General features: G+C 36.6%; 2 protein-coding genes across 5 annotated transcripts in view; one reads left to right on the plus strand and one right to left on the minus strand.

The window, feature by feature from the left end:
• SRSF11 (serine and arginine rich splicing factor 11) overlaps positions 1-14578 on the plus strand; it is a 54495-nt gene extending 39917 nt beyond the window's left edge. For 3 of the 4 annotated variants that reach the window (XM_060023794.1, XM_060023799.1, XM_060023786.1), the window contains 3 exons: positions 12463-12558; positions 12945-13083; positions 13189-14578. In XM_060023794.1, the coding sequence (XP_059879777.1) occupies positions 12463-12558; positions 12945-13083; positions 13189-13386 (433 nt within the window). In that variant the 3' untranslated portion in view covers positions 13387-14578. The remainder of the gene's footprint in view (positions 1-12462; positions 12559-12944; positions 13084-13188) is intronic. The other variant, XM_060023792.1, reaches the window with a different exon arrangement.
• Positions 14579-17888: 3310 nt separating this feature from the next.
• The window catches only part of ANKRD13C (ankyrin repeat domain 13C), an 81473-nt gene continuing 75196 nt past the window's right edge, over positions 17889-24165 (minus strand). Inside the window, exon 13 of the mRNA XM_060023806.1 lies at positions 17889-20950. Within this exon, the coding sequence (XP_059879789.1) occupies positions 20820-20950 (131 nt within the window). The 3' untranslated portion in view covers positions 17889-20819. The remainder of the gene's footprint in view (positions 20951-24165) is intronic.

The raw sequence follows: 24165 nt of genomic DNA on the forward strand, positions 1-24165 counted from the left end.
TACATTCCTGCCTCCTTTATCAAAGATAAGGTGACCATATGTGCCTGGGTTTATCTCTGGGCTTTCTACCCTGTTCCATTGATCTATATTTCTGTTTATGTGCGCATACCATACTGCCTTGATTACTGTAGCTTTGTAGTATAGTCTGAAGTCAGGGAGCCTGATTGCTCCAGCTCCGTTTTTTTGTTCTCAAGATTGCTTTGGCTACTCGGGGTCTTTTGTGTTTCCATACAAATTGTGAAATTTTTTGTTCTATTCTGTGAAAAATGCCAGTGGTAGTCTGATAGGGACTGCATTGAATTTGTAGATTGCTTTGGGTAGTAGAGTCATTTTCACAATGTTGATTCTTCCAATCCAAGAACATGGTATATCTCTCCATCTCTTTGTATCATCTTTAATTTCTTTCATCAGTGTCTTATAATTTTCTGCATACAGGTCTTTTGTTTCCTTAGGTAGGTTTATTCCAAGATATTTTATTCTTTTTGTTGCAATAGTAAATGGGAGTGTTTTCTTGATTTCACTTTCAGATTTTTCATCATCAGTGTATAGGAATGCCAGAGATTTCTGTGCATTACTTTTGTATCCTGCTACTTTACCGAATTCATTGATTAGCTCTAGTAGTTTTCTGGTAGCATTTTTAGGATTCTCTATGTATAGTATCATGTCATCTACTAACAGTGACAGCTTTGCTTCTTCTTTTCTAATTTGGATTCCTTTTACTTCTTTTTCTTCTCTGATTGCTGTGGCTAAAACTTCCAAAACTATGTTGAAGAAGAGTGGTGAGAGTGGGCAACCTTGTCTTGTTCCTGATCTTAGTAGAAATGGTTTCAGTTTTTCACCATTGAGGATGATGTTGGCTGTGGGTTTGTCATATATGGCCTTTATTATGTTGAGGAAAGTTCCCTCTATACCTACTTCCTGGAGGGTCTTTATCATAAATGGTTGTTGAATTTTGTCAAAAGCTTTCATTTGCATCTGTTGAGATGACCATGTGGTTTTTCTCCTTCAATTTGTTAATATGGTGTATCACATTGATTGATTTGCTTATATTGAAGAATCCTTGCATTCCTGGAATCAACCCCACTTGATCAGGGTGTATGATCCTCTTAATGTGCTGTTGGATTCTGTTTGCTGGTATTTTGTTGAGGATTTTTGCATCTATGTTCATCAGTGATATTGTCTTGTAGTTTTCTTTCTTTGTGACATCTTTGTCTAGTTTTGGTATCAGGGTGATGGTGGCCTTGTAGAATGAATTTGGGAGTGTTTCTCTCTCTGCTATATTTTGGAAGAGTTTGAGAAGGATAGGTGTTAGCTCTTCTCTAAATGTTTGATAGAATTCGCCTGTGAAGCCATCTTGTCCTGGGCTTTTGTTTGTTGGAAGATTTTTAATCACAGTTTCAATTTCAGTGCTTGTGAATGGTCTGTTCATATTTTCTATTTCTTCCTGATTCAGTCTTGGCAGGTTGTGCATTTCTAAGAATTTGTCCATTTCTTCCAGGTTGTCCATTTTTTTTGGCATAGAGTTGCTTGTAGTAGTCTCTCATGATCTTTTGTATTTCTGCAGTGTCAGTTGTTACTTCTCCTTTTTCATTTCTAATTCTATTGATTTGAGTCTTCTCCCTTTTTTCTTGATTAGTGTGGCTAATGGTTTATCAATTTTGTTTATCTTCTCAAAGAACCATCTTTTAGTTTTGTTGATCTTTGGCTATTGTTTCCTTCATTTATTTTTCATTTATTTCTGATCTGATCTTTATGATTTCTCTCCTTCTGCTAACTTTGGGTTTTTGTTGTTCTTCTTTCTGTAATTGCTTTAGGTGCAAGGTTAGGTTGTTTATTCGAGATGTTTCCTGTTTCTTAAGGTAGGATTGTATTGCTATAAACTTCCCTCTTAGAACTGCTTTTGCTGCATCCCATAGGTTTTGGGTCATCGTGTCCCCATTGTCATTTGTTTTTAGGTATTTTTTGGGTTCCTCTTTTATTTCTTCAGTGATCACTTCATTATTAAGTAGTGTATTGTGTAGCCTCCATGTGTTTGTATTTTTTACAGATCTTTTCCTGTAATTGATATCTAGCTTCATAGCATTGTGGTCGGAAAAGATACTTGATACAATTTCAGTTTTCTTAAATTTACCAAGGCTTGATTTGTGACCCAAGATATGATCTGTCCTGGAGAGTGTTCCATGAGCACTTGAGAAGAATGTGTATTCTGTTGTTTTTGGATGGAATGTCCTATAAATATCAATTAAGTCCATCTTGTTTAATGTATCATTTAAAGCTTGTGTTTCCTTATTTATTTTCATTTTGGATGATCTGTCCATTGGTGAAAGTGGGGTGTTAAAGTCCCCTACTATGAATGTGTTACTGTTGATTTCCCCTTTTATGGCTGTTAGTATTTGCCTTATATATTGAGGTGCTCCTATGTTGGGTGCATAAATCTTTACAATTGTTATATCTTCTTCTTGGATTGATCCCTTGATCATTATATAGTGTCCTTCCTTGTCTCTTGTAACATTCTTTATTTTAAAGTCTATTTTGAATGATATGAGAATTGCTACTCCAGCTTTCTTTTGGTTTCCATTTGCATGGAATATCTTTTTCCATCTCCTTACTTTCCATCTGTTTGTGTCTCTAGGTCTGAAGTGGGTCTCTTGTAGACAGCATATGTATGGGTCTTGTTTTTATATCCATTCAGCCAGTCTGTGTCTTTTGGTGAGAGCATTTAATCCATTTACATTTAAGGTAATTATCAATATTTATGTTCCTGTTCCCATTTTCTTAATTGTTTTGGGTTTGTTATTGTAGGTGTCTTCCTTCTGTTTTGTTTCTTGCCTAGAGAAGATCCTTTAGCAGTTGTTGTAAAGCTGGTTTGGTGGTGCTGAACTCTCTCAGCTGTTGCTTGTCTGTAAAAGTTTTAATTTCTCCATCAAATCTGAATGAGATCCTTGCTGGGTAATCTTGGTTGTAGGTTTTTCTCCTTCATCACTTTAAATATGTCCTGCCAGTCCCTTCTGGCTTGCAGAGTTTCTGCTAAAAGATCAGCTGTTAACCTTATGGGGATTCCCTTGTGTGTTATTTGTTGGTTTTCACTTGGTGCTTTTAATATGTTTTCTTTGTATTTAATTTTTGACAGTTTGATTAATATGTATCTTGGCCTGTTTCTCCTTGGATTTATCCTGTATGGGACTCTGTGCTTCCTGGACTTGATTAACTATTTCCTTTCCCAAATTAGGGAAGTTTTCAACTATAATCTCTTAAAATATTTTATCAGGCTCTTTCATTTTCTCTTCTTCTGGAACCGCTATAATTCGAATGTTGGTGTGTTTAATGTTGTCCCAGAGGTCTCTGAGACTGTCCTCAGTTCTTGTTATTCTTTTTTCTTTATTCTGCTCTGCAGTAGTTATTTCCACTATTCTATCTTCCAGGTCACTTATCCATTCCTCTGCCTCAGTTATTCTTCTGTTGATCCCTTCTAGAGTATTTTTAATTTCATTTATTGTGTTGTTCATCGTTGCTTGTTTCATCTTTAGTTCTTCTAGGTCGTTGTTAAATGTTTCTTGCATTTTGTCTATTCTGTTTCCAAGATTTTGGATCATCTTTACTATCATTCTGAATTCTTTTTCAGGTAGACTGCCTATTTCCTCTTCATTTGTTTGGTCTGATGGGTTTTTATCTTGCTCCTTCATCTGCTATGTGTTTTTCTGTCTTCTCATTTTGCTTATCTTACTGTGTTTGGGGTCTCCTTTTTGCAGGCTGCAGGTTCGTAGCTCCCGTTGTTTTTGGTGTCTGTCTCCAGTGGCTAAGGTTGGTTCAGTGGGTTGTGTAGGCTTCCTGGGGGAGGGGACTAGTGCCTGTGTTCTGGTGGATGAGGCTGGATCTTGTCTTTCTGGTGAGCAGGTCCACGTCTGGTGGTGTGTTTTGGGGTGTCTGTGGACTTACTGTGATTTTAGGCAACCTCTCTGCTAATGGATGGGGCTGTGTTCCTGCCTTGCTAGTTATTTGGCATAGGGTGTCCAGCACTGTAGCTTGCTGGTCATTGAGTGAAGCTGATGTTGGTGTTGAGATGGAGATCTCTTGGAGATTTTTGCCGTTTGATTTTACGTGGAGCTGGGAGGTGTCTTGTGGACCAGTGTCCTGAAGTTGGCTCTCTTACCTCAGAGGCACAGCACTGACTCCTGGCTGCAGCACCAAGAGCCTTTCATCCACCCGGCTCTGAATAAAAGGGAGAAAAAGGAGAAAGAAAGAAAGAAAGAGGATAAAAGAAATTAAAATAAAATAAGGTAAAATTAAAAAGTCATTAAAATTAAAAAATAATAAGAAAAAAAATTTTTAAGTAAAAAAAAACAGACAGATAGACCCCTAGGACAAATGGTGAAAGCAAAGCTATACAGAGAAAACCTCACACAGAAGCATACACATACACACTCACAAAAAGAGGAAAAGGGGGAAAAAAAATAAATTTTGCTTTCAAAGTCCACCTCCTCAATTTGGGATGATTCATTGTCTATTCATGTATTCCACAGATGCAGGGTACATCAAGTTGATTGTGGAGCTTTAATCCGCTGTTCCTGAGGCTGCTGGGAGAGATTTCCCTTTCTCTTCTTTGTTTGCACAGCTCCCGTAGTTCAGCTTTGGATTTGGGCCCACCTCCGCGTGTAGGTTACCGGAGGGCGTCTCTTCTTCGCTCAGACAGGACAGGGTTAAAGGATCCGCTGATTTGGGGGCTCTGGCTCACTCGGGCCTGGGGGAGTGAGGGGTACGGAGTGTGGGCGTGCCAGAGGCCGGCGTGACGTTGCACCAGCTTGAGGCGCACGGTGCGTTCTCCCAGGGAAGTTGTCCCTCGATCCCCGGACCCTGGCAATGGCGGGCTGCACAGGCTCCCAGGAAGGGGGTTGTGGACAGTGACCTGTGCTCTCACACAGGCTTCTTGGTGGCGGCAGCAGCAGCCTTAGCGTCTCATGCCCGTCTCTGGGGTCTGCGCTGTTAGCCACGGCTCGCGCTGGTCTCTGGAGCTCCTTTAAGCAGTGCTCTTAATCCCCTCCCCTCTCGTCTTGCACCAGGAAACAAAGAGGGAAGAAAAAGTCTCTTGGCAGGTCCAGACTTTTTCCCTGAGTCCCTCCCAGGTAGTGGTGCAGTAACCTCTTCAGGCTGTTTTCTTACTGCCAGTACTCTCCCTGAGCTCCATGGAAGCCTGAGTCTCAGCTCCCAGCCCTTCCCGCCCTGGCCGGTGAGCAGAGAAGCCTCTCGGGCTGGTGAGTGCTGGTGGGCACCGATCCTCTGTGCGGGAATCTCTCTGCTTTGCCTTCTGCACCCCTGTTGCTGCGCTTTCCGTGGTTCCGAAGCTCCCCCCCACCGCCACCCGCAGTTTCCGCCCACGAAGGGGTTTCTGGTGTGTGGAAACCTTTCCACCTTCACAGCTCCCTCCACTGGTGCAAGTCCTGTCCCTATTCTTTTGTCTCTGTTTATTATTTTTTCTTTTTCCCTACCCAGGTACGTGGGGGAGTTTCTTGCCTTTTGGGAGGTCTGAGGTCTTCCGCCGGTGTTCAGTAGGTGTTCTGTAGGAGTTGTTCCATGTTTAGATGTATTTCTGATGAATTTGTGGGGAGGAAGGTGATCTCCGCATCTTACTCTTCCGCCATCTTATCTTCCTCCTCTCCTAAGCTTTCATTTTTTTAAGCTTTGTTTGCAAGACTGTCAATAGACGGTGAACATGAAATGTTTTCGAGTACATAGCTACATACTTCAGTGGTGAAGTCTTCTGGTTTTTTTTTTGCGGTACGTGGGCCTCTCCCGTTGCGTAGCACAGGCTCCGGATGTGCAGGCTCAGCGGCCATGGCTCACGGGCCCAGCCGCTCCGCGGCATATGGGATCTTCCTGGACCGGGGCACGAACCCGTGTCCCCTGCATTGGCAGGTGGACTCTCAACCACTGCGCCACCAGGGAAACCCGTGGTGAAGTTTTTTTAAAGGCAATTTGTGAAGAATAACCTAAAGTTCATTTTTCTTTTCACTTAATGTTTTATGGTGTAGAGTGTATTTAAAATAGTGTGGGAATTCAGCAGAGGTCAGTTTTTATGTTTGCTATATGCATTTCACATCATAATTTGAATTGTTTGTGTGGGTTTTTTCCCCGTAAACGTCTACGTTTTAATGGCTAATGTATACTGCATTATCACATTAAATTAATTTTATCATAGTAAGTTATATTTAAAATATCTACATGTTAGTGCTGAAAATAATTTTTTCCCCATACATAGTGGTTCATTGATAAAATAATTGGAGGCAATGCAAGTTCTGATTTGTGTCATTTTTAGAGTGGTAATTCTGTCTTTAACCTGCTGTAGTGAAAATTCAGTGTTGGAAACTTTCTCCTCAGAAAATATATTTTTCACATTTAACATGGAATTCATATGATAGTAGTAAGGGCTTAATTCCATTTTCTTCCAATTTTTTGTTTTTTACTTTTATTTTAAAAATTTTATTGGAGTATAGTTGATTTACAATGTTGTGTTAGTTTCAGGGTGTACAGCAAAGTGAATCAGTTATACATATACACATATCCACTCTTTTTTTAGATTCTTTCCCCATATAGGCCATTACAGAGTAGTGACTAGAGTTCCTTGTGCTGTACAGTAGGTTCTTATTACTTACCTATTTTATATATGGTAGTGTGTATCTGTCAGTCCCAGTAACATTTTGTTGACATTGTTCATTTTCTATTAAGCAAAAGTAAAGGGTCATTGTACTTTTTTAAAACAGTAAGGAAATAATTCTCCTTCAAATGTTAGGACTCCTAGCATTGCTAAGAATCCTTAAATCTTTTACCACAGACACAGATGAGGCTTAGTTCTCTCAAAATTTAAAGCTGTTGAATTTCTCAGCAAATCATTTTCTTCCAATCTTGTTTACACATTTTACTATAGTGTTTTCTTAATCTTGATTAAATTCACTTAGGAGGCTCACATTGTATATAAATATTAACTCAAAATGGATAAAAGACTTACAAGCCAAAAGTAAAATCCTATTAGAAGAAAATATGTAAGTTAACTTTCATGACCTTGTATTTGGCAGTGATTCCTTAGATATGACAAAAAGCATAAGCACCAAAAGAGAAATAGATAAGTTGCGGATAATGAAAACTAAAAACTTCTTTGGAGGACTTCCCTGGTGGTGCAGTGGTTGAGAATCCGCCTGCTAGTGCAGGGGACACGGGTTCGAGCCCTGGTCCGGGAAGATTCCACATGCCGCGGAGCAACTAAGCCCGTGCGCCACAACTACTGAGCCCACGTGCCACGGCTACCAAAGCCTGCGTGCCTAGAGCCTATGCTCTGCAACAAGAGAAGCCACCGCAATGAGAAGCCCACACACTGCAACGAAGAGTAGGCCCCGCTCCCCGCAACCAGAGAAAGCCTGCACGCAGCAACGAAGACCCAACGCAGCCATAAATAACTAAGTAAAATAAATTAAAAAAACAAAAACACTTTGTTTCAAAGAACACTCAGAATATAAAGACAACTGTCAGAGTGCTAGAAAAATAATGTTTCCAATAATGGACTTGTATCTAGAGTATATAAAAAACTGTTACAGCTCAGTCTTAGAAAGAATGTAGACTTGTGCAACTGCATTGGAAAACAGTTTGGCAATTCCTAAAGAAATTAAACAGGGAGAGTTTTTTGACAGCAGTTTTGCTCCCAGTGATATGCCCAAGAGAAACAAAAACATGTCTGCACAAAAACTTGTACATGGATTGGATATTCTTGGCAGCATTATTCAAAACCAAAAAGTCAATCCAAATATCCACTAACATGGGTAAACAGTTGTACATTCCATACAATAGATTATTATTCAGCAGTAAAAAGGAACCAAAGTACTGTTACATGTTATAATATGCATGAGCCTTGAAAACATGCCAGGTGAAAGAAGCTAGACACAAAAGACCACATGTTGTATGATTTCATTCATATGAAATGTCCAGAATGGATAAATCTATAACGACGAAGTAGATTAGTGGTTAGAGTGTGATAGCTAAAGGATATGGGGTTTCTTTTCAAGGTGCTGAATATTTTCTTTAAAAAGACACATATAAATATATTAAAACAGAAAGTTAAACCAGATATAAGTGCTCAAGGAAATGCCATAGTAGGTCTGAGGTGGCAAAGGGGCATAAAAGATGGGATGTGCAATATGTATTTTCTTACCTTAAAAACTGGAGGCATATCGTTTGCCTGTTTCTTTATTTAATGGATTTATTCATAAGCATCTTATCCTATTTAACTATTGAATCATTCTTAAATTGTGGCATATTCTATACATTTTTATTGTTTGCAGCCGTACTACAGTCTATCATAGGGCACAGAAATACAATATAAAAAACATCTTTTCCTTCTAAGGAATTTGGAATATTAGTTACACAAAGCAGTACAAGAAAGTGTAAGGTATACAACCGTGACAAACTTAAATATTTGATGAAGGGAAAGTTCTGTGTAATGCTTCCAGGACAGGGGTCACAGATGACTTGTAAGGTGGTTTTTGTTATTTAAAGCTTAATTTGGAAGCTGAAATGAAGACAACTGAAGGTATAGGGCTTTATTATTTTTTTGATTATTTTGTTTGTGCCTGAATCATATAATGGTCATCTTCAAAGTCCTATAACTTTTCTCATTTAATTAATTTTTTAAAATTTTTATACAATTTTTAAAGGTTACTATCCCCTTACAGTTACTACAGAATATTGACTGTATTCCCCATGTTGTACAGTACATACTTGAGCCTGTCTTACACCCAATAGTTTGCTGCCGTTAGGTGGGATTTGTTTGTTGTTTTTTTGTTTTTAATTTAGTTGCTGTACAGTATAGCGATTCACAATTTTTAAACATTATGCTCCGTTTATACTTATTATAAAACATTGGCTATATTCCCTGTGTTGTACAATGTATTCTTATAGCTTATTTTATACCTAATAGTTTGTGCCTCTTAATCCTTTACACATATATTACCCCCTGCCTTCCCTCTTCCCACTGGTAACCTCTAGTTTGTTCTCTATATCTGTGAGTCTGCTTCTTTTTTGTTATATTCACTAGTTTGTTGTATTTGTTAGATCCATGTATAAGTTATGTCATAACAGTATTTGTCTTTCTCTGTCTGACCTATTTCTTTCTTAACTACTTTATTGGAGTATAATTGCTTTACAACGGTGTGTTAGTTTCTGCTTTATAACAAAGTGAATCAGTTATACATATGTCCCCATATCTCTTCCCTCTTGCATCTCCCTTCCTCCCACCCTCCCTATCCCACCCCTCTAGGTGGTCACAAAGCACCGAGCTGATCTCCCTGTGCTATGCGGCTGCTTCCCACTAGCTAGCTATTTTACGTTTGGTAGTGTATATATGTCCATGCCACTCTCTCACTTTGTCCCAGCTTACCCTTCCCCCTTCCCATATCCTCAAATCCATTCTCTAGTAGGTCTGCATCTTTATTCCCATCTTGCCCCTAGGTTCTTCTGACCTTTTTTTTTTTGGCGGTACGCGGGCCTCCTCACTGTTGTGACCTCTCCCGTTGCGGAGCACAGGCTTCGGACGCGCAGGCCCGGTGGCCATGGCTTATGGGCCCAGCCGCTCCGCAGCATGTGGGATCTTCCGGGACCAGGGCACGAACCTGTGTCTCCTAAATCAGCTGGTGGACTCTCAACCACTGCGCCACCAGGAAAGCCCTGACCTTTTTTTTTTTTAGAGTCCATATATATGTGTTAGTATATGGTATTTGTTTTTCTCTTTCTAACTTACTTCACTCTGTATGACAGTCTCTAGGTCCATCCACCTCACTACAAATAATTCAGTTTCGTTCCTTTTTATGGCTGAGTAATATTCCATTGTATATATGTGCCACATCTTCTTTATCCATTCATCTGTTGATGGACATGTAGGTTGCTTCCATGACCTGGCTATTGTAAACAGAGCTGCAGTGAACATTATGGTACATGACTCTTTTTGAATTATGGTTTTCTCAGGGTATATGCCCAGTAGTGGGACTGCTGGGTCGTATGGTTCTAAAAAAAAAAAAAATTCTCTTTAGGTTTTTAAGGTACCTCTATACTGTTCTCCATAGTGGCTGTATCAATTTAAATTCCCACCAACGGTGCAAGAGGGTTCCCTTTTCTCCACACCCTCTCCAGCATTTATTGTTCGTAGATTTTTTGATGATGGTTATTCTGACCGGTGTGAGATGATATCTCATAGTTTTGATTTGCATTTCTCTAATGATTAACGATGTTGAGCATTCTTTCATGTGTTTGTTGGGCAATCTGTATATCTTCTTTGGAGAAATGTCTGTTTAGGTCTTCTGCCCGTTTTTGGATTGGGTTGTTTGTTTTTTTTGATATTGAGCTGCATGAGTTGCTTGTATGTTTTGGAGATTAATCCTTTGTCTGTCTGACTTATTGCACTTAGCTTAAATGCCCTCATGTCCATCCATGTTGCTGCAAATGGCAAAATTTCATTCTTTTATAGCTTACTAGTATCCTGTTGTATAGATACAGCACATTTTCTTTATCCATTCTTCTGTTGATGAACACTTAACATAGCTTCCATATCTTGGCAGTTGTTAAAAATGCTTCTGTGAACGTTGGGGTGCATGTACCTTTTCAAAATTGTGTGGGGTTTGGTTTGTTTGTGGGTTTGTTTTTATCTTTTGTTTTTTTGTGGGGTTTTTTTTGGATGTGTACCCAGGAGTGGAATTTGGGTCATATGGTAGTTCCATTTTTAGTTGTTTTTGAAACGTCCTTACTGTTTTCCACAGTGGCTACACCAATTTACATTTCCACCAACAGTATAGGAGGGTTCCCTTTTCTCCACATGCTCTCCAGCATTTATTATTTTTAGACCTTTTGATGATGGCCATTCTGACCAGTGTGAGGTGACAGATACCTCAGTTGTTTTGATTTGCATTTCTCCAATGACTAGTGATGTTGAGCATCCTTTCATGTGTTTGTTGGCCATCTGTTTGTATTCTTTGGAGAAATGTTTGTGTAGGTCTTCTGCCCATTTTTTTGATTGGGTTGTTTTTTTGATATTGAGATGTTTGTATATTTTGGAGATTAACCCTTTGTCAGTCTCATTGTTTGGAAGTATTTTCTCCTATTCTGTAGGTTGTCTTTTTGTTTTGTTTATGGTTTCCTTTGCTATGCAAAAGCTTGTAAGTTTAATTAGGTCTCATTAGTTCATTTTTGCTTTTATTTCCTTTACTTTAGGAGATGGATCCAAAAAAATATTGCTGTGATTTATGTCAAAGCACTTGCTACTTTTCCCCTAGTTTTATAGTATCTGGTCTTACATTTAGGTCTTTAACCCATTTCGAGTTTATTTTTGGATAGGGTGTTAGAGAATGTTCTGCCCCTCTTTTGCATGTAGCTGTCCAGTTTTCCCAGCACCACTTACTAAAGGGACTGTCTTTACTCCATTGTATATTCTTGCCTCCTTTGTCATAGATTAATTGACCATAAGTGTGTGGGTTTATTTCTGGACTCTCTATGCTGTTCCATTGATCTGTGTGTCTGTTTTTGTGCCAGTACCATACAGTTTTGATTGCTGTAGCTTGGTAGTACAGTCTGAAGACATAGAGTATGATTCCTCCATCTCTGTTTTTCTTTATCAAGATTGTTTTGACTATTCAGGGTCTTTTGTGTTTCCATACAAATTTTAAAATTATTCTAGTTCTACGAAAATGCCATTGGTATTTTGATAAAGATTGCATTGAATATCTAGATTGCCTTGGGTAGTATGGTCATTTTAACAATATTGATTCTTCCAGTCCAAGAATAGGGCAGGACTTTCCTTCCCATCTGTTTGTGTTGTAGACACAGAATTTTTTTTAAGTCAAAATTGAAAGAGAGGAGAGGTACACCTTAAAAAGCTAATTGCTCAAAGCAGGGCGTGAATTGGGCATGGTTTGCTAGACAACAGGAAGTCAGTTTGATCTGTGTTACCACTAACTCTGGTTTTCTGGTTTTTACCTAGTGATTTAGAATTTTGGATTTTATTAGCAACTGCCTTCCGTAACACAGCATATTATCCTATACACGTTTTGGCCACTGAACGAATCTAAAACTGATTCCATAAATAATAATTTACTTCAGACTGTTTTTCCTTGAGTTAGAACTTTTGTTAATCAGTTTTTCCCCAAGTTTAACATTTCTAGTGTTTTGATGACATAATGTCTTTAAGAAGTATTGCTAAAATTAGGGTTTTCTTGAGGACATTAAAGGAAAGGCACATAGTTTACAAAAAAAAGAATTGCAGTTTTTTAGTATTCATTTGTTTCTTAGGCTCAGAACAGTATTTGAAAATAGGTCTTTCGTTGTCAGAATCCTCTTTCTAGTGGAGCTCCATCATAGACACATCTGCTATGATGTGTCTGCATTTTTTGGATAATACTGTATTTTAAAGTCTAGTTTGCACATTTGTGGTTCTAGAGAGAGACGACGACGAAGAAGCAGAAGTGGCACAAGATCTCCTAAAAAGCCTAGGTCTCCCAAAAGAAAATTGTCTCGCTCACCATCCCCTAGGAGGTAAGAATATTAATCTTTTATTAAATCTATCCTGTTTTTCAGGAACTGTACTAGAGTTTATCTTCCTTTTCAGGAATTAAAATAAGGCTTAAGAATGTGCTGATACACTCTCTTCATGACTTGAGGCTGTGTTATAATAAACACTGTTCAGGATTGGGCATTTTCGATCTGTAATCAAGTTATAGTCTTCTTCCCTATATTACTTATATACAGCTTGTATCCAGTGACTTGAAATTGGATCTTTGCTGTCCTCTTTATAGCAAGTGAACTTGGGTTGTCAAGTTTGCCATCTAAAACAAGTTTAAACTTACTCCTATTTAATTAATGGTGAAAGTTCTTGAGCAGTTCGTTTCAAGCATCTTGTCAGCATTTTACTGTCATCCTAGACATAAAAAGGAGAAGAAGAAAGATAAAGACAAGGAAAGAAGCAGAGATGAAAGAGAACGATCCACAAGCAAGAAGAAGAAAAGTAAAGATAAGGAAAAGGAACGGGAAAGAAAATCAGAGAGTGATAAAGATGTAAAAGTATGTTTACAAACTAATTTATTTTGGTGTTTTGGGTGATGCTGGTACTTTAAAGAAGTGATTTTCCTGTGAAGACGTTTACTTTTATTATTTTCCTTGGCAAAGCAGGTTACACGGGACTATGATGAAGAGGAGCAGGGGTATGACAGCGAGAAAGAGAAGAAAGAGGAGAAGAAACTGACAGAGCCAGCTTCTCCTAAAGCAAAAGAGTGTTCTGTGGAAAAGGGAACTGGTGACTCACTAAGAGAATCCAAAGTGAATGGCGATGATCATCATGAAGAAGACATGGATATGAGTGACTGAATATTGCCTCTGTGGGAATCCAACTGTATACGTGCATCAGTGTCATTCCTCTGTGTGATTCCTTAATGCTGTATTTGTTCATCTCAAATCTAGATGTATACAGCTCTGAGTCATAAATGGTTATAAAGCTCTTGATGTTGATATTTGTTATTTACATCCAAAAGCTTTTAGAAAAATGATACATGGGTAACCAGTTATTGACAGGTTGAAATCTGATTGAGTAAACAAGCAGTTTTACTATTCTGGTGCTGCTTCATAACAAAAATGAAAAGCTGCATGCATCTACAGCAGGCATGGATTGTTTATGTTGTATGATCTCCTTTATTAAGTTCACTTATAGTATTTCTAGAATTTGATTCATTGCCGTAATAGAGCCATGTAGGGAATGCACTGATTGCATGTTAATTGTGGCAGGAATATCCTAAATGTCATTCAAATCCTCCAACATGATGGATCTACTTATGGTCTTGTTTGTTGACATGACAAATTAACATTCTTATAGTTACATCTGGAAATGAGCATTTGAAATAGATACTCCTTTAAGCCTTGTGGCTAAATTTTTGTGGCTTTTGTTTAACTTTGAAGGGTTATATATGCACTAACCTTTTTTGATGGCTATAATTAGGCTTTAATTACAGAAACAAGATTTCAATGAAACTGTCTTTGGCAGTAAGTAAATAGCATATTTTGGAGTAGAGTTGTATACTTTTTCATAAGGTGTTTGGGAATTTTTTTTCCTAAAATAATTTATTGAACATCTACATCAGTGAAAGTTATCTGCCTATCCTGAAGTCCATCTGTAAAAGAAAGTTATCTCTTGTCCTGATTTTCAATTGTCCACTCTTTTATTAATTTGTTTTAATCTCGTTGTTGGAAAAGGGGGATAGTGCATTTTAAATTGACCTTCATATGCTTTTAAAAATAAGACAGATCTACTTGATAATGTACTTTTTATTTGATCTCAAGTTGTATAAAACCAATAAATTTTGTGTTACTGTTACTGCAGTAGTAATCTTATGCACACAGTGATTCCATGTTAAATGCAAAGTAGTTAGGCAACTGTTTTCTTACAGGAGTTTCCAAGCTTCACTTTTGTGCAGTAAAAACAAAAGTAGGCTACAGTCTGTGCCATGTTGATGTACAGTTTCTGAAATTGTTTTACAAGACTTTGATAATAAAACCCTTAAACTTATGTTTATGTTCCTGTAAAACTGTATTTGTATTTATTTACGTTGTTGAATGTATGGCATTTACCTCATTCATTTTACATATCAAGTTCTTTTTCCTTTCAGTCCACATATTTTAATATAGTAGTAAGATGGAATCCATCACTGTAGTGATTAGTTGCCATTAGAATTGTCAGAATTAGTTTAATTTCTATCTAAAACAGTCTTTTTCTAAGTGTAATTTTCTTTCTTATATTTTGGGTGTAGGACTTGGGTTGAGTAAAGCAATGAACTTTAGGATAAATGATCCCACCTATATCTAGTAAATTTATATTTTTGGTGAATATAAACATACTTTTCTGGAATAGTATAGAAACTCAATGGTATGTATCTACTGTACAATACTAAATAGTATATTTATTCATTTATGAAATGAGTAGTGTTTGAGTGGCTGGGATTAAGGGGGAAATGAGCCGGAATTGTAGCTTTTATCCAAATTGGAGTATAATTTTTTTTTTTTAACTTTTAGAATTGAAATGCCGTATAGATAAGCCAGCATTGTTTTTACAGTTTGTAGTAACTTTTTAAAGATTTTATGGAAGGGAATTTTGTCTGTAGTAAGACATTCTAGTAACGGTCCTAAAAATCACTGCATTTTTAAACACGAAGTTGAACGCAAATGACATTCTTTAAACTTACAAAAAAATTTAGTAGAAAAACATTTAAAGATTGAACCATATGATATTGTCGGTTTTGTAAGTCAAAAACAAAGTAAGATATTGGCGGTTTCACTTGGTTAAGCCTAATATTACTCAAATTTTATTCCCTCACTTGTAGTCTTTGAATATATAGTATGCTGATTTCTAAAAAGGGATTAAGAAATTTTGGGCTTTAAAATAGTACCACTGACTTAAGATGCTGTCGTGAAGGGAGTCTGTACTTAGGTTATTTTTCAGTGAACATTTATGCACAAAGGTAGGGTTGCACGGGACAGAAGCCTTTAACACATAACCAGTCGAAATCAAGTGAACACTGCCTCCACACTGAATTTTGTTCTGTATTTGGTAGTGAAAATGATTAAAAAATAAAAGTGGTTTTGTTAGAAAAATGTTTGTGCTATTTATTTGCTTAAATTCTTCATGAGTGAATGAGGTAGTAGCTATTTAAGAGCCCAGTCATGAATTTCAGCTTCATTTACAGCTGGGGAGACCTGTGTTTCCTACCTTCATTTTCCTGTCTGTAAAATGGGAGTGATATCTACCTTGTAAAGTAGTTGGTAGAAAAAAATGTAGCCCTGTGTGCCTGGGTCAGTAAACGGTACCTGCTATTTAATTATGGAGCTTTTCAAAACTATATGAAAATTCAGTTTGGGGTAACGTTTTAGCAAAAGCACTAAGATAAATTGCGTGCAGATATGGCTATATTTCCCTTTACATTTTTGTGAATATAGGTTTTGGATAATAAGCTCCCTGTAGTGATTCTATGTGGAAGGTAGAAGAATATTAGTTATTTAGGGAAGAAAGACAAACTGGGCTTCTACTAGAACAGTGAAAACTAATTTTACATTCACCTTGGAGTTGCATCTTAAAACTGATGTTCTGCTCTTAGTGTCATATAGCCTGTACAAGCCTACTTTTCCTCTGGCAAAACAATACCACTTTCTTCACTTGGGCACCAGATTAAGTGGTCTGTGCTGTTTGAAGATCGACAGACATCTTTTAAACTGGAATTGTGATTTCTGTTCCTTTTGTCTCAAATCTAGCTAGTGCATTTCACTCCTATCTAAAATATTTTCTCTAATCAAATACATGCAGTTGTGTTTAAATATGGAAACTCTACTGATACTTTCAAAGAGCATCAGAATATGTTACTAAGTGTTTATTAGCAGAGGTAGTTTTTAAATGAGACTAATTCTGGAGTTGTTGATTTTGAGTCTGTTTTACTTAGTTTTATTTTCCCATTTTCACTTTATAATATCAAAGTATATGTAAAATTCATAAAGACATTCTTCAGCAAAATAACGTGTGAACCATGCTAATCCTTTGCTAGTGGGAATATTCTTAAGAATATACTTAAAGGTTATAGTAGGCGTTAAATATCAAGGAAGACAAGCATCCTGTAGGTTAGCATCATGTAATTTTGTTCTTATCAATCAATCAGTCAGCATTCAATCCAGGGAGCCAAATGACCCAAAAAGATTTGTTGACAGAGATTTGACCTTAATTGTGGGAGTTGGTTTAATAGTCTCAAAGTTGTCTATGCTGTGCATCTGATGCTGAAGACTAAAGCCCACAGGCAGTCAAGAAAAGAAGGATAGTTGAGAGGGGTAAGAATAAGTTGGAACCATAAGCTGGAACCCACAAGAATGGGCTGAAACTGCAGGACCAAGCAGATAAGCCACAACGTGTATGAACTACATAATTTCTGCTTCACTTCTTCAGAATTCCTACGCTACCCATGTTCATTACTTAAACATCCCCGCCAGTCACTGTCAGCCTTCTTCAGTGACCAAGAATTCTATGGGAGGTACAGGTGCATCTTATTTTTGTGTTTTTATATTACACAGTTTCTGCTTTAGGCTAATTATTTTCACCTGCAAAACATGAGCAAATTCAGGAATGATTGCCAAATACCTTTCTTTAAAACACAGGAAATTTCCTTCAGTTTTTTTAGGTGCTGTGGCAAAAGGAAAATTCTAATTCCATGTACCATATGTGCCATTATGGCCAGAAGTACTATTCCTAAAATGAGCTGTAACAGTTTTTTTAAAGTTCATCACTAGGTAGTACTACAAGGATAATCACATGATCTGAAAAGTGTGCTATTGGGCTTCCCTGGTGGCGCAGTGGTTGGGAGTCTGCCTGCCGATGCAGGGGACACAGGTTCGTGCCCCGGTACAGGAAGATCCCACATACCGCAGAGCAGCTGGGCCTGTGAGCCATGGCCGCTGAGCCTGCGCGTCCGGAGCCTGTGCTCCACAACAGGAGAGGCCACAACAGTGAGAGGCCCGTGTACCACAAAAAAATATATGTGTGTGTGTGTGTGCACGCTACTGAGATGACATTTTTAGATGGCATTCTATGACATTTTTAGATGGCATTCTAAGATACTATTGGCCCAGATTTCTGATATAAAATGCTTTACAAAAGCAGTTTTTGCTCATTCATAATATACAAAGGATGGGCTTTTACTGAGTTTAGTTTTAATGTCTTTACAAGTGATTTAATACCTCCTGTCCATTTATCTAGGTTTCAGTGTCAGTTGTCTTTGAAAGTTCCCAAGTACAGCAACTTTGGTAAGGATTCATTTTGTTAATTTTGGAAAACACAGTTAAGATACCTTTTGCTGGAGTTAAGCACAGGCATAGTGTGTCCATACTAAGTAATTTGCTCAGTTTCAGAGGCTAGCATACTACAAGTAGGACTTTGAACTCACCCCGTTTTCTACAACTTTTTCTCAACCATATTGTGACAAATAAAAGTTAAGAGCAAAAGCAACTCAGTATTTTCTTTAGTCCTTTTGTGGCCTCGAAACAAGCTCTTTGTCTGCTTTAGGCTTAGTGAAAACTAGGGAGAAATTTCACTTAAGCACTCATTATTCACCACCCTTCCCCAAGATGTGAATGATAAGCTGTGCATGAATAACACTATGAAAACACATTTTTATTAGTGTGAGTGGGGCTCAATACCAGTTCTAAACAGGAGAAAAACTGAATAGTTTTTTCAGCTTCTGTTGGCTATCAGCTTCTCTGAAATGTGTTTGTGTCTAGACAATTGTATGTAGCTATACTCACAATAATCAGAGCATCAGCTTTATGCCTCCCTTTTTATGAAGCTTGATAATTTTCTGTACATGAATGTCTAGACAGGCAAACTGTCTCTAGGGAATTTTCTTAAAGAATCCTATATTCTTTTGAAACCATACTGGTGGCAGGATATACTGAACATTTCTAAACGGCCATTTAAGGTAACCATTTTATAGCCCCCCAATTTTAAACAATTTTTTCAGTCACAAATGGAAGGCAAAGAGAATTTTATGAACCTACATTACAAAATCTAGATTACCACGTAAGAGTATCAAAATATATAGCGTTTTTATCTACTTACTTGAAACACGGCATATAGCTTCATTCATTAGCTGGATTAAAAGGCACATTTTGAAAAGTCTAATACTGTGAAAAGTTTATTTGCATTAAATAACTCCTATTTTTACCATCATAAGAGATACTGACATTTGCTTGTCCTTTGTGATCAGATAAAAGACATTTTGGAATGGATAATCTGTACTATTCTTTATGAAAGAAAAAGTTAAAAACAAAATTCAAGTGCAGAAGTTTTCAGTAGTCTTCCTACCTCCAGTGTATCCCAGCAAAACAGTCACAGCTTTTAGGAAATTGATAAATCCCAAGCTGCAATTTACCATGTTTTTTCCCCAATGAATTACAAAAAAAGTCTGCAGTATATTCTTGAAAGTATACCATATTCCCACAAAGCAAGGGAGCCTAAAAGCAACAGTGATCATTGCCTTTCAGTATCTCAAACCTCATATAATCAGTGACAGGATAATAGAATCTCTAAGTCCAACAAACATTCCCAAAATAATAGGGATCAACTTCTATTTAACAAAACTAGTCTGGGTTTACCCACCCTTTCCACAAAATTCAACAGACCCACGTAAGGTAGAAACTGGTCTTTGAATTTTTAACTATGATTATTTTTCTCCATTATAAAATGTATTTAATAAAATGTCAACATATGCAATGTAGTATGTACCAGCATGGAAGATGCAGCTTTAAAGATGTTTATTACAAAATTTTTCTTATGGTTGATGCTTCGGATTTTTAAGCCATCTCTTCAATAAAGGTCTCTAAACTCATTCAAATTATTTAAAATCCTGATAAAAGTTACTGGTCACTCTAAAAAACTTGACAGATGCATTCTGACACATTTTTCAAGATACATTTAAAAAACATTTCCTTAGCTAAGCTCTTTAATACAACATAACATTTTATGACTGTTATACATTATTCTCCCTAATTTATTGTCATTGTTGGACCTTCAAACCATCTTGGAATAAGTATGAAAAATTTTTATGTGCAAAAATGAATAATGCATGATTTTAACACTTTGGAGATAATTAAAATCAATAAATATTTTCTTGTGACTTACTTAAAAAAATAAACAGTAGGAATTGTCAATCTTGTGTATGTTTCTGGAATTTAACTTGTAACAAATATATTCTATTAGCATATAAAATGTTTTTACCTTATTTTGAAAGCATTAAATATGTAGGGATGCCCAAAATATGTGGATTGTTTTTAAAACTGACACAAATGCATCCATATTCCACTAAAAACAAAATAATCAGAATGATGTGCACTTATTAGGAAGCAAGTTTAAAAATTTGGAATTTTTTTAAAGTGCTCAGATTTGGAAGAAGAATATCTTTAAGCATGCTCATCATGAACACAAAAAGGACTTTTAAACTCAAGTTTAGAAAAAAAAAAGTTTCTATGAAAGGAAGATTATTAACAAACATTTTCCATTGAAGAAAGAATTCAGGTAAAAACAAATAGCACCACAATGAATTGCACTAAGGTGCTAAAGGAGGTACCTTATTCCCTGCAGAGAGAATGCTCCTTCTGAAGTGTATTGCAACATATAAATGCAATTGTTTAATGGTTACCATTTGGTTCATTCAGCTACAGAAAACTGCATTCCTTCTAGTTCATTATATTGAACAAACATTCAAATTACTGAACTATACATAATGTTACATACTTTACATTTTATGAAAACAAAGCTTGAAGGAATATTTATAAAGGTCACCTTGAATATAAGATGACAAGTTTAAAAGGGCTTCATATCTCTTAAGACATTTAATTTATGTTAATGGTCCAGGAGTGTTTTAGATATAGATATAGATATATTTATATGCATATATATTTCAACAAGAAGTGTAAAAATTTTTAAAAACAAATCACAGCACTCATAGCTGTTTTACATAAGAAGGACTTGGGGTCATTAAGCTGTCAAACTATTACACTTATAATATGTATATTTTTAAAAAGACTGAAAATGGCACATCAGGAAACTTGCTGGAATTCTTATTAGAGGCCCATTTCATTATATCATATCACTGATGTGTCGATCCAACATAATTCCCTTTTCTTCAATGAAAACATTTGTCCCTTCTATTTGAATTCACTTCTGGGGTCTCTGCATTCTCTAGCTTTCCTTGGTTGAATGGCATCATTTTCTGTGTCAGTTAAAGATCAGGAAAACGGCTTGGGTCTTCCTTGTAGTCTTCAGGTATGGTAAAAATGGAGCCATCAAATTCATCATATCGAAACTCCTGAAAAGTCACAGTGGCTGTGATCGTAGGAAACACGGGTATATCTAGAGAGGACAATCAATGATAACACTGTAAAATGAAATGGTAACCTATTTATAGACTATGAAATACTATTAGAGATATCTATACTCCTTAAAATGTAAAAAAGTGTTATTCAAGGACCAGACAAATCCTAATATACATCTAATATTGAGTATGGGTGTTTGCAGGAAGAGTTTGGCTACTTGTGAGGAGAGACAGACACCAAAGCATCAAGAATTACATCAAAAACTCAAGGTCCCACTGCTTCCCAGTCTTAGCACTATGATGGCAGATTCCACTAGACTATTTTTTCTTGGGGCGAAGGGATGGCTACATTTGTACTTTTTGCATTCTGATATCTTTTCTTCAGATTGTAGTGTATATACTCTGAATCTCAGCTGATTTTTTTTTCATTTAATACAAATGAAATACATTCATCCTTTTTTGTTTTAAAACACTAAAAAACAATCCATCACTTTAATATATGGTATAAAAATAATCTCATCAGAATTGGAGTAATATCATACCACCACAGCCTAATATTCTTCTAAATAAAATACATTTCTAGCTGAAATTATGAGTGAAATGTGACATCAAAAATGAACAAATACTTTAATCACTCTGCAGTTTTATTCCTAATACGATTTACTGGAAAGAACACAAATTATAAAACCTAGATTCTGATTCCTACAAATCATTTAATTTATGAGGCTCAAGGATTTCATCTACAAAATAAACTCTAAAGGTTACTTAAAACTCTGAAATGATTCTGTGAAAGCTAAGTTGAATGCCTAGGATAAAGGCATGCCATAAACTAAGGCTGACTGTTACAAGCCTAGTATTCTATTGCAGAAAGTAATATTCTCATTTAAAAAAAAAAAAAAAACTTAAAGAAATCAACATAAGGATTACAGAGTTTCCAGTTATTTCTGGTGGAAAAGATCATTCATTTGTGCTTATTAAGTAAAGATGCTGTTCTAATTCAGAGGTCAGCGAACTAAGTAAGGCCTGTTGCCTGGCCTTTTTTTGTAAGGCCTGTGGGCTAAGAAAACATTTTACATAATTTAGTAGTTTTTTAAAAAACACAAAGAATAATGTTTCACGCAGATAAAATTACATGAAATTCAAACTTCACTGTCCAGAGTAAAGTTTTATTGGAATATGTGGTTTACTTACTCTCTATGGCTGTTTTCATTCTCCAACAAGAGTTGAATAGTTGTGACAGGAACCATATGGCCTGTAAAGTCTAAAATATTTACTATCTTTCAGAAGAAGTTTGATGACCTTGATGACCCCTGTTCTAGGCATTGGATATACACCAGGAAACAGTAGAAAACAAATCATGCATTTATGGAGATTACATTCTGGTTGGGAGATACAAACCACAAATAGGTAAAAAATAATTGTGACTAAGTATGTAGGCAAAAATAAAGCAAGTAGGGGGATAGGGAGTTTCAGTGTTGAGGGTAAGAGTTCTTGATTAGGGTTCAAAGGAAAACCTCAATAAAGTGGCCTTTCAGCAAACACCTGAGATAACGACACAGTTGCCTAGAGGAAGGAAATTCCAAGTAGAGGGAATAAGTAAAAAAGCCCTAAAATGAAAGTGTATGGTTTATTCTGGGAACAGCTAGGAGATCAGTGTGGCTACAGCCAAATGAGTACGGGAAAGATTAGCAGAAGATGAGGTTTGAGAAGATATAGGCAGCCAGATCAAGCGGGGTTTAGGTCAAGAAAAAGTCTGCGGCTTCTACTCTGGATGAGATGGAAAGCCAGTGGATGGTTGTGAGCATAGCAGTAACATGTTCTGGCTTAAGTTTAGGCAGATGTAATGAGAATATAATGTAGGGTGACAAAAGTAATAGGAGGGATGTGCTCCAGAAGGAGCAGTCAGAGAGGCAGGAAGAAGATCAAGAGAGAACTCTATCCAAAAAGTGGGAGGAAATCTGAAGAGAAACTACCAGCTTTCACTGGGACAAGGACTCCACAAAAAGAATGAAATCTTGAGAGGTTAAGTCAGATAACAGAAAAGTGTCCAGCAGACTTAACGGTATGAACATCAATAACAAACACAGAGTGGAAGAGATGAAGAGAATCTGCACCGAGCAGCTGGGTTATTTCTAGCTTGAGGCTATTACAAACTTATTTTTGTATACAGGTTTTTGTGTGAACATATCTTTATTTTTCTGGGATAAATGCCTAGGAGTGCAACTGACTGATCCCATGGAAGTTGGGTGGTTAGTTGTTTGTTTGTTTTTTAAGAAATGGCTAAAACGTTTTCCAGGGTGGCTGTACCATGTTACATAACCACCAGCAATGTATGAGCAATCCAGTTTTTCCACATCTGCACAAACATTTGGAGTTGTCACCATGTTTTATTTTAGCCATTCTGTTAGGTGTATATAATGATATCTCACTGTGGTTTTAATTTGCACTTCCCTAATGGCTAATGATTCTCAACACTGTTTTTGTGCTTATTTTCCATTTATATATCCTCTTATGTGAAATGTCTTTTTGTGTCTTTTGCTCTTTTCTAACTGGCTTGTTTATTTTGTTACTGATGAGTTTTAAGCATTCTTGTGGTTTTTTTACTCTTAACTGGGTCTTTCACAGAGCAGAGCTTTTTTACTTTTGAAGAAGTCCAATTCATTGATTTTTTTTCTCTTATGGGTCATGCTGTGGTGTGAAGTCTAAGAACTCTGCTTAAACCTAGATCCCTAAGAATTTCTTCTACATTTATTTCCTAAGTTTTATTGTTTTATTTTACTTTTAAATTTAAGTCTATGATTCATTTTCAGTTAATTCTTGTATAAGCTGTAGGATTAAGGTGGAGTTTCATTTTTTTACCTTTGCATGTCTAATTGCTCCAGCATCATTTGTTGAAAAGGCTATCTTTCCTCCACTGAACTACTTTTGTACCTTTATCAAAAATAAGTTGAGCGTATTTATAAGGATCTATGTTTGAATTCTCTTTTCTTATGTTGACTTATATGTTTATATCTCAACCAATACCATACAGTCTTGATTACTATAGCTATACAGTAAATATTGAAATGGAGTAGACTGATTACTCACACTCATTCTTTTTCAAAGTTGTTTTGGCTCTTGTTCTGAGTCAAATTCTTTCCCCTCCAAAAAGATCTATTCCAGTCCTAACCCCCAGAACCTAAGAATGTGACTGTTTTTTGAGACAGGGTCTTTGCAGAAGTAATCAAATTAAGAATCATTAGAGTGGTCCCTA

The sequence above is a fragment of the Delphinus delphis genome, chromosome 1 (assembly GCF_949987515.2).
Source record: "Delphinus delphis chromosome 1, mDelDel1.2, whole genome shotgun sequence".
NCBI classification, from domain to species: domain Eukaryota; kingdom Metazoa; phylum Chordata; class Mammalia; order Artiodactyla; family Delphinidae; genus Delphinus; species Delphinus delphis.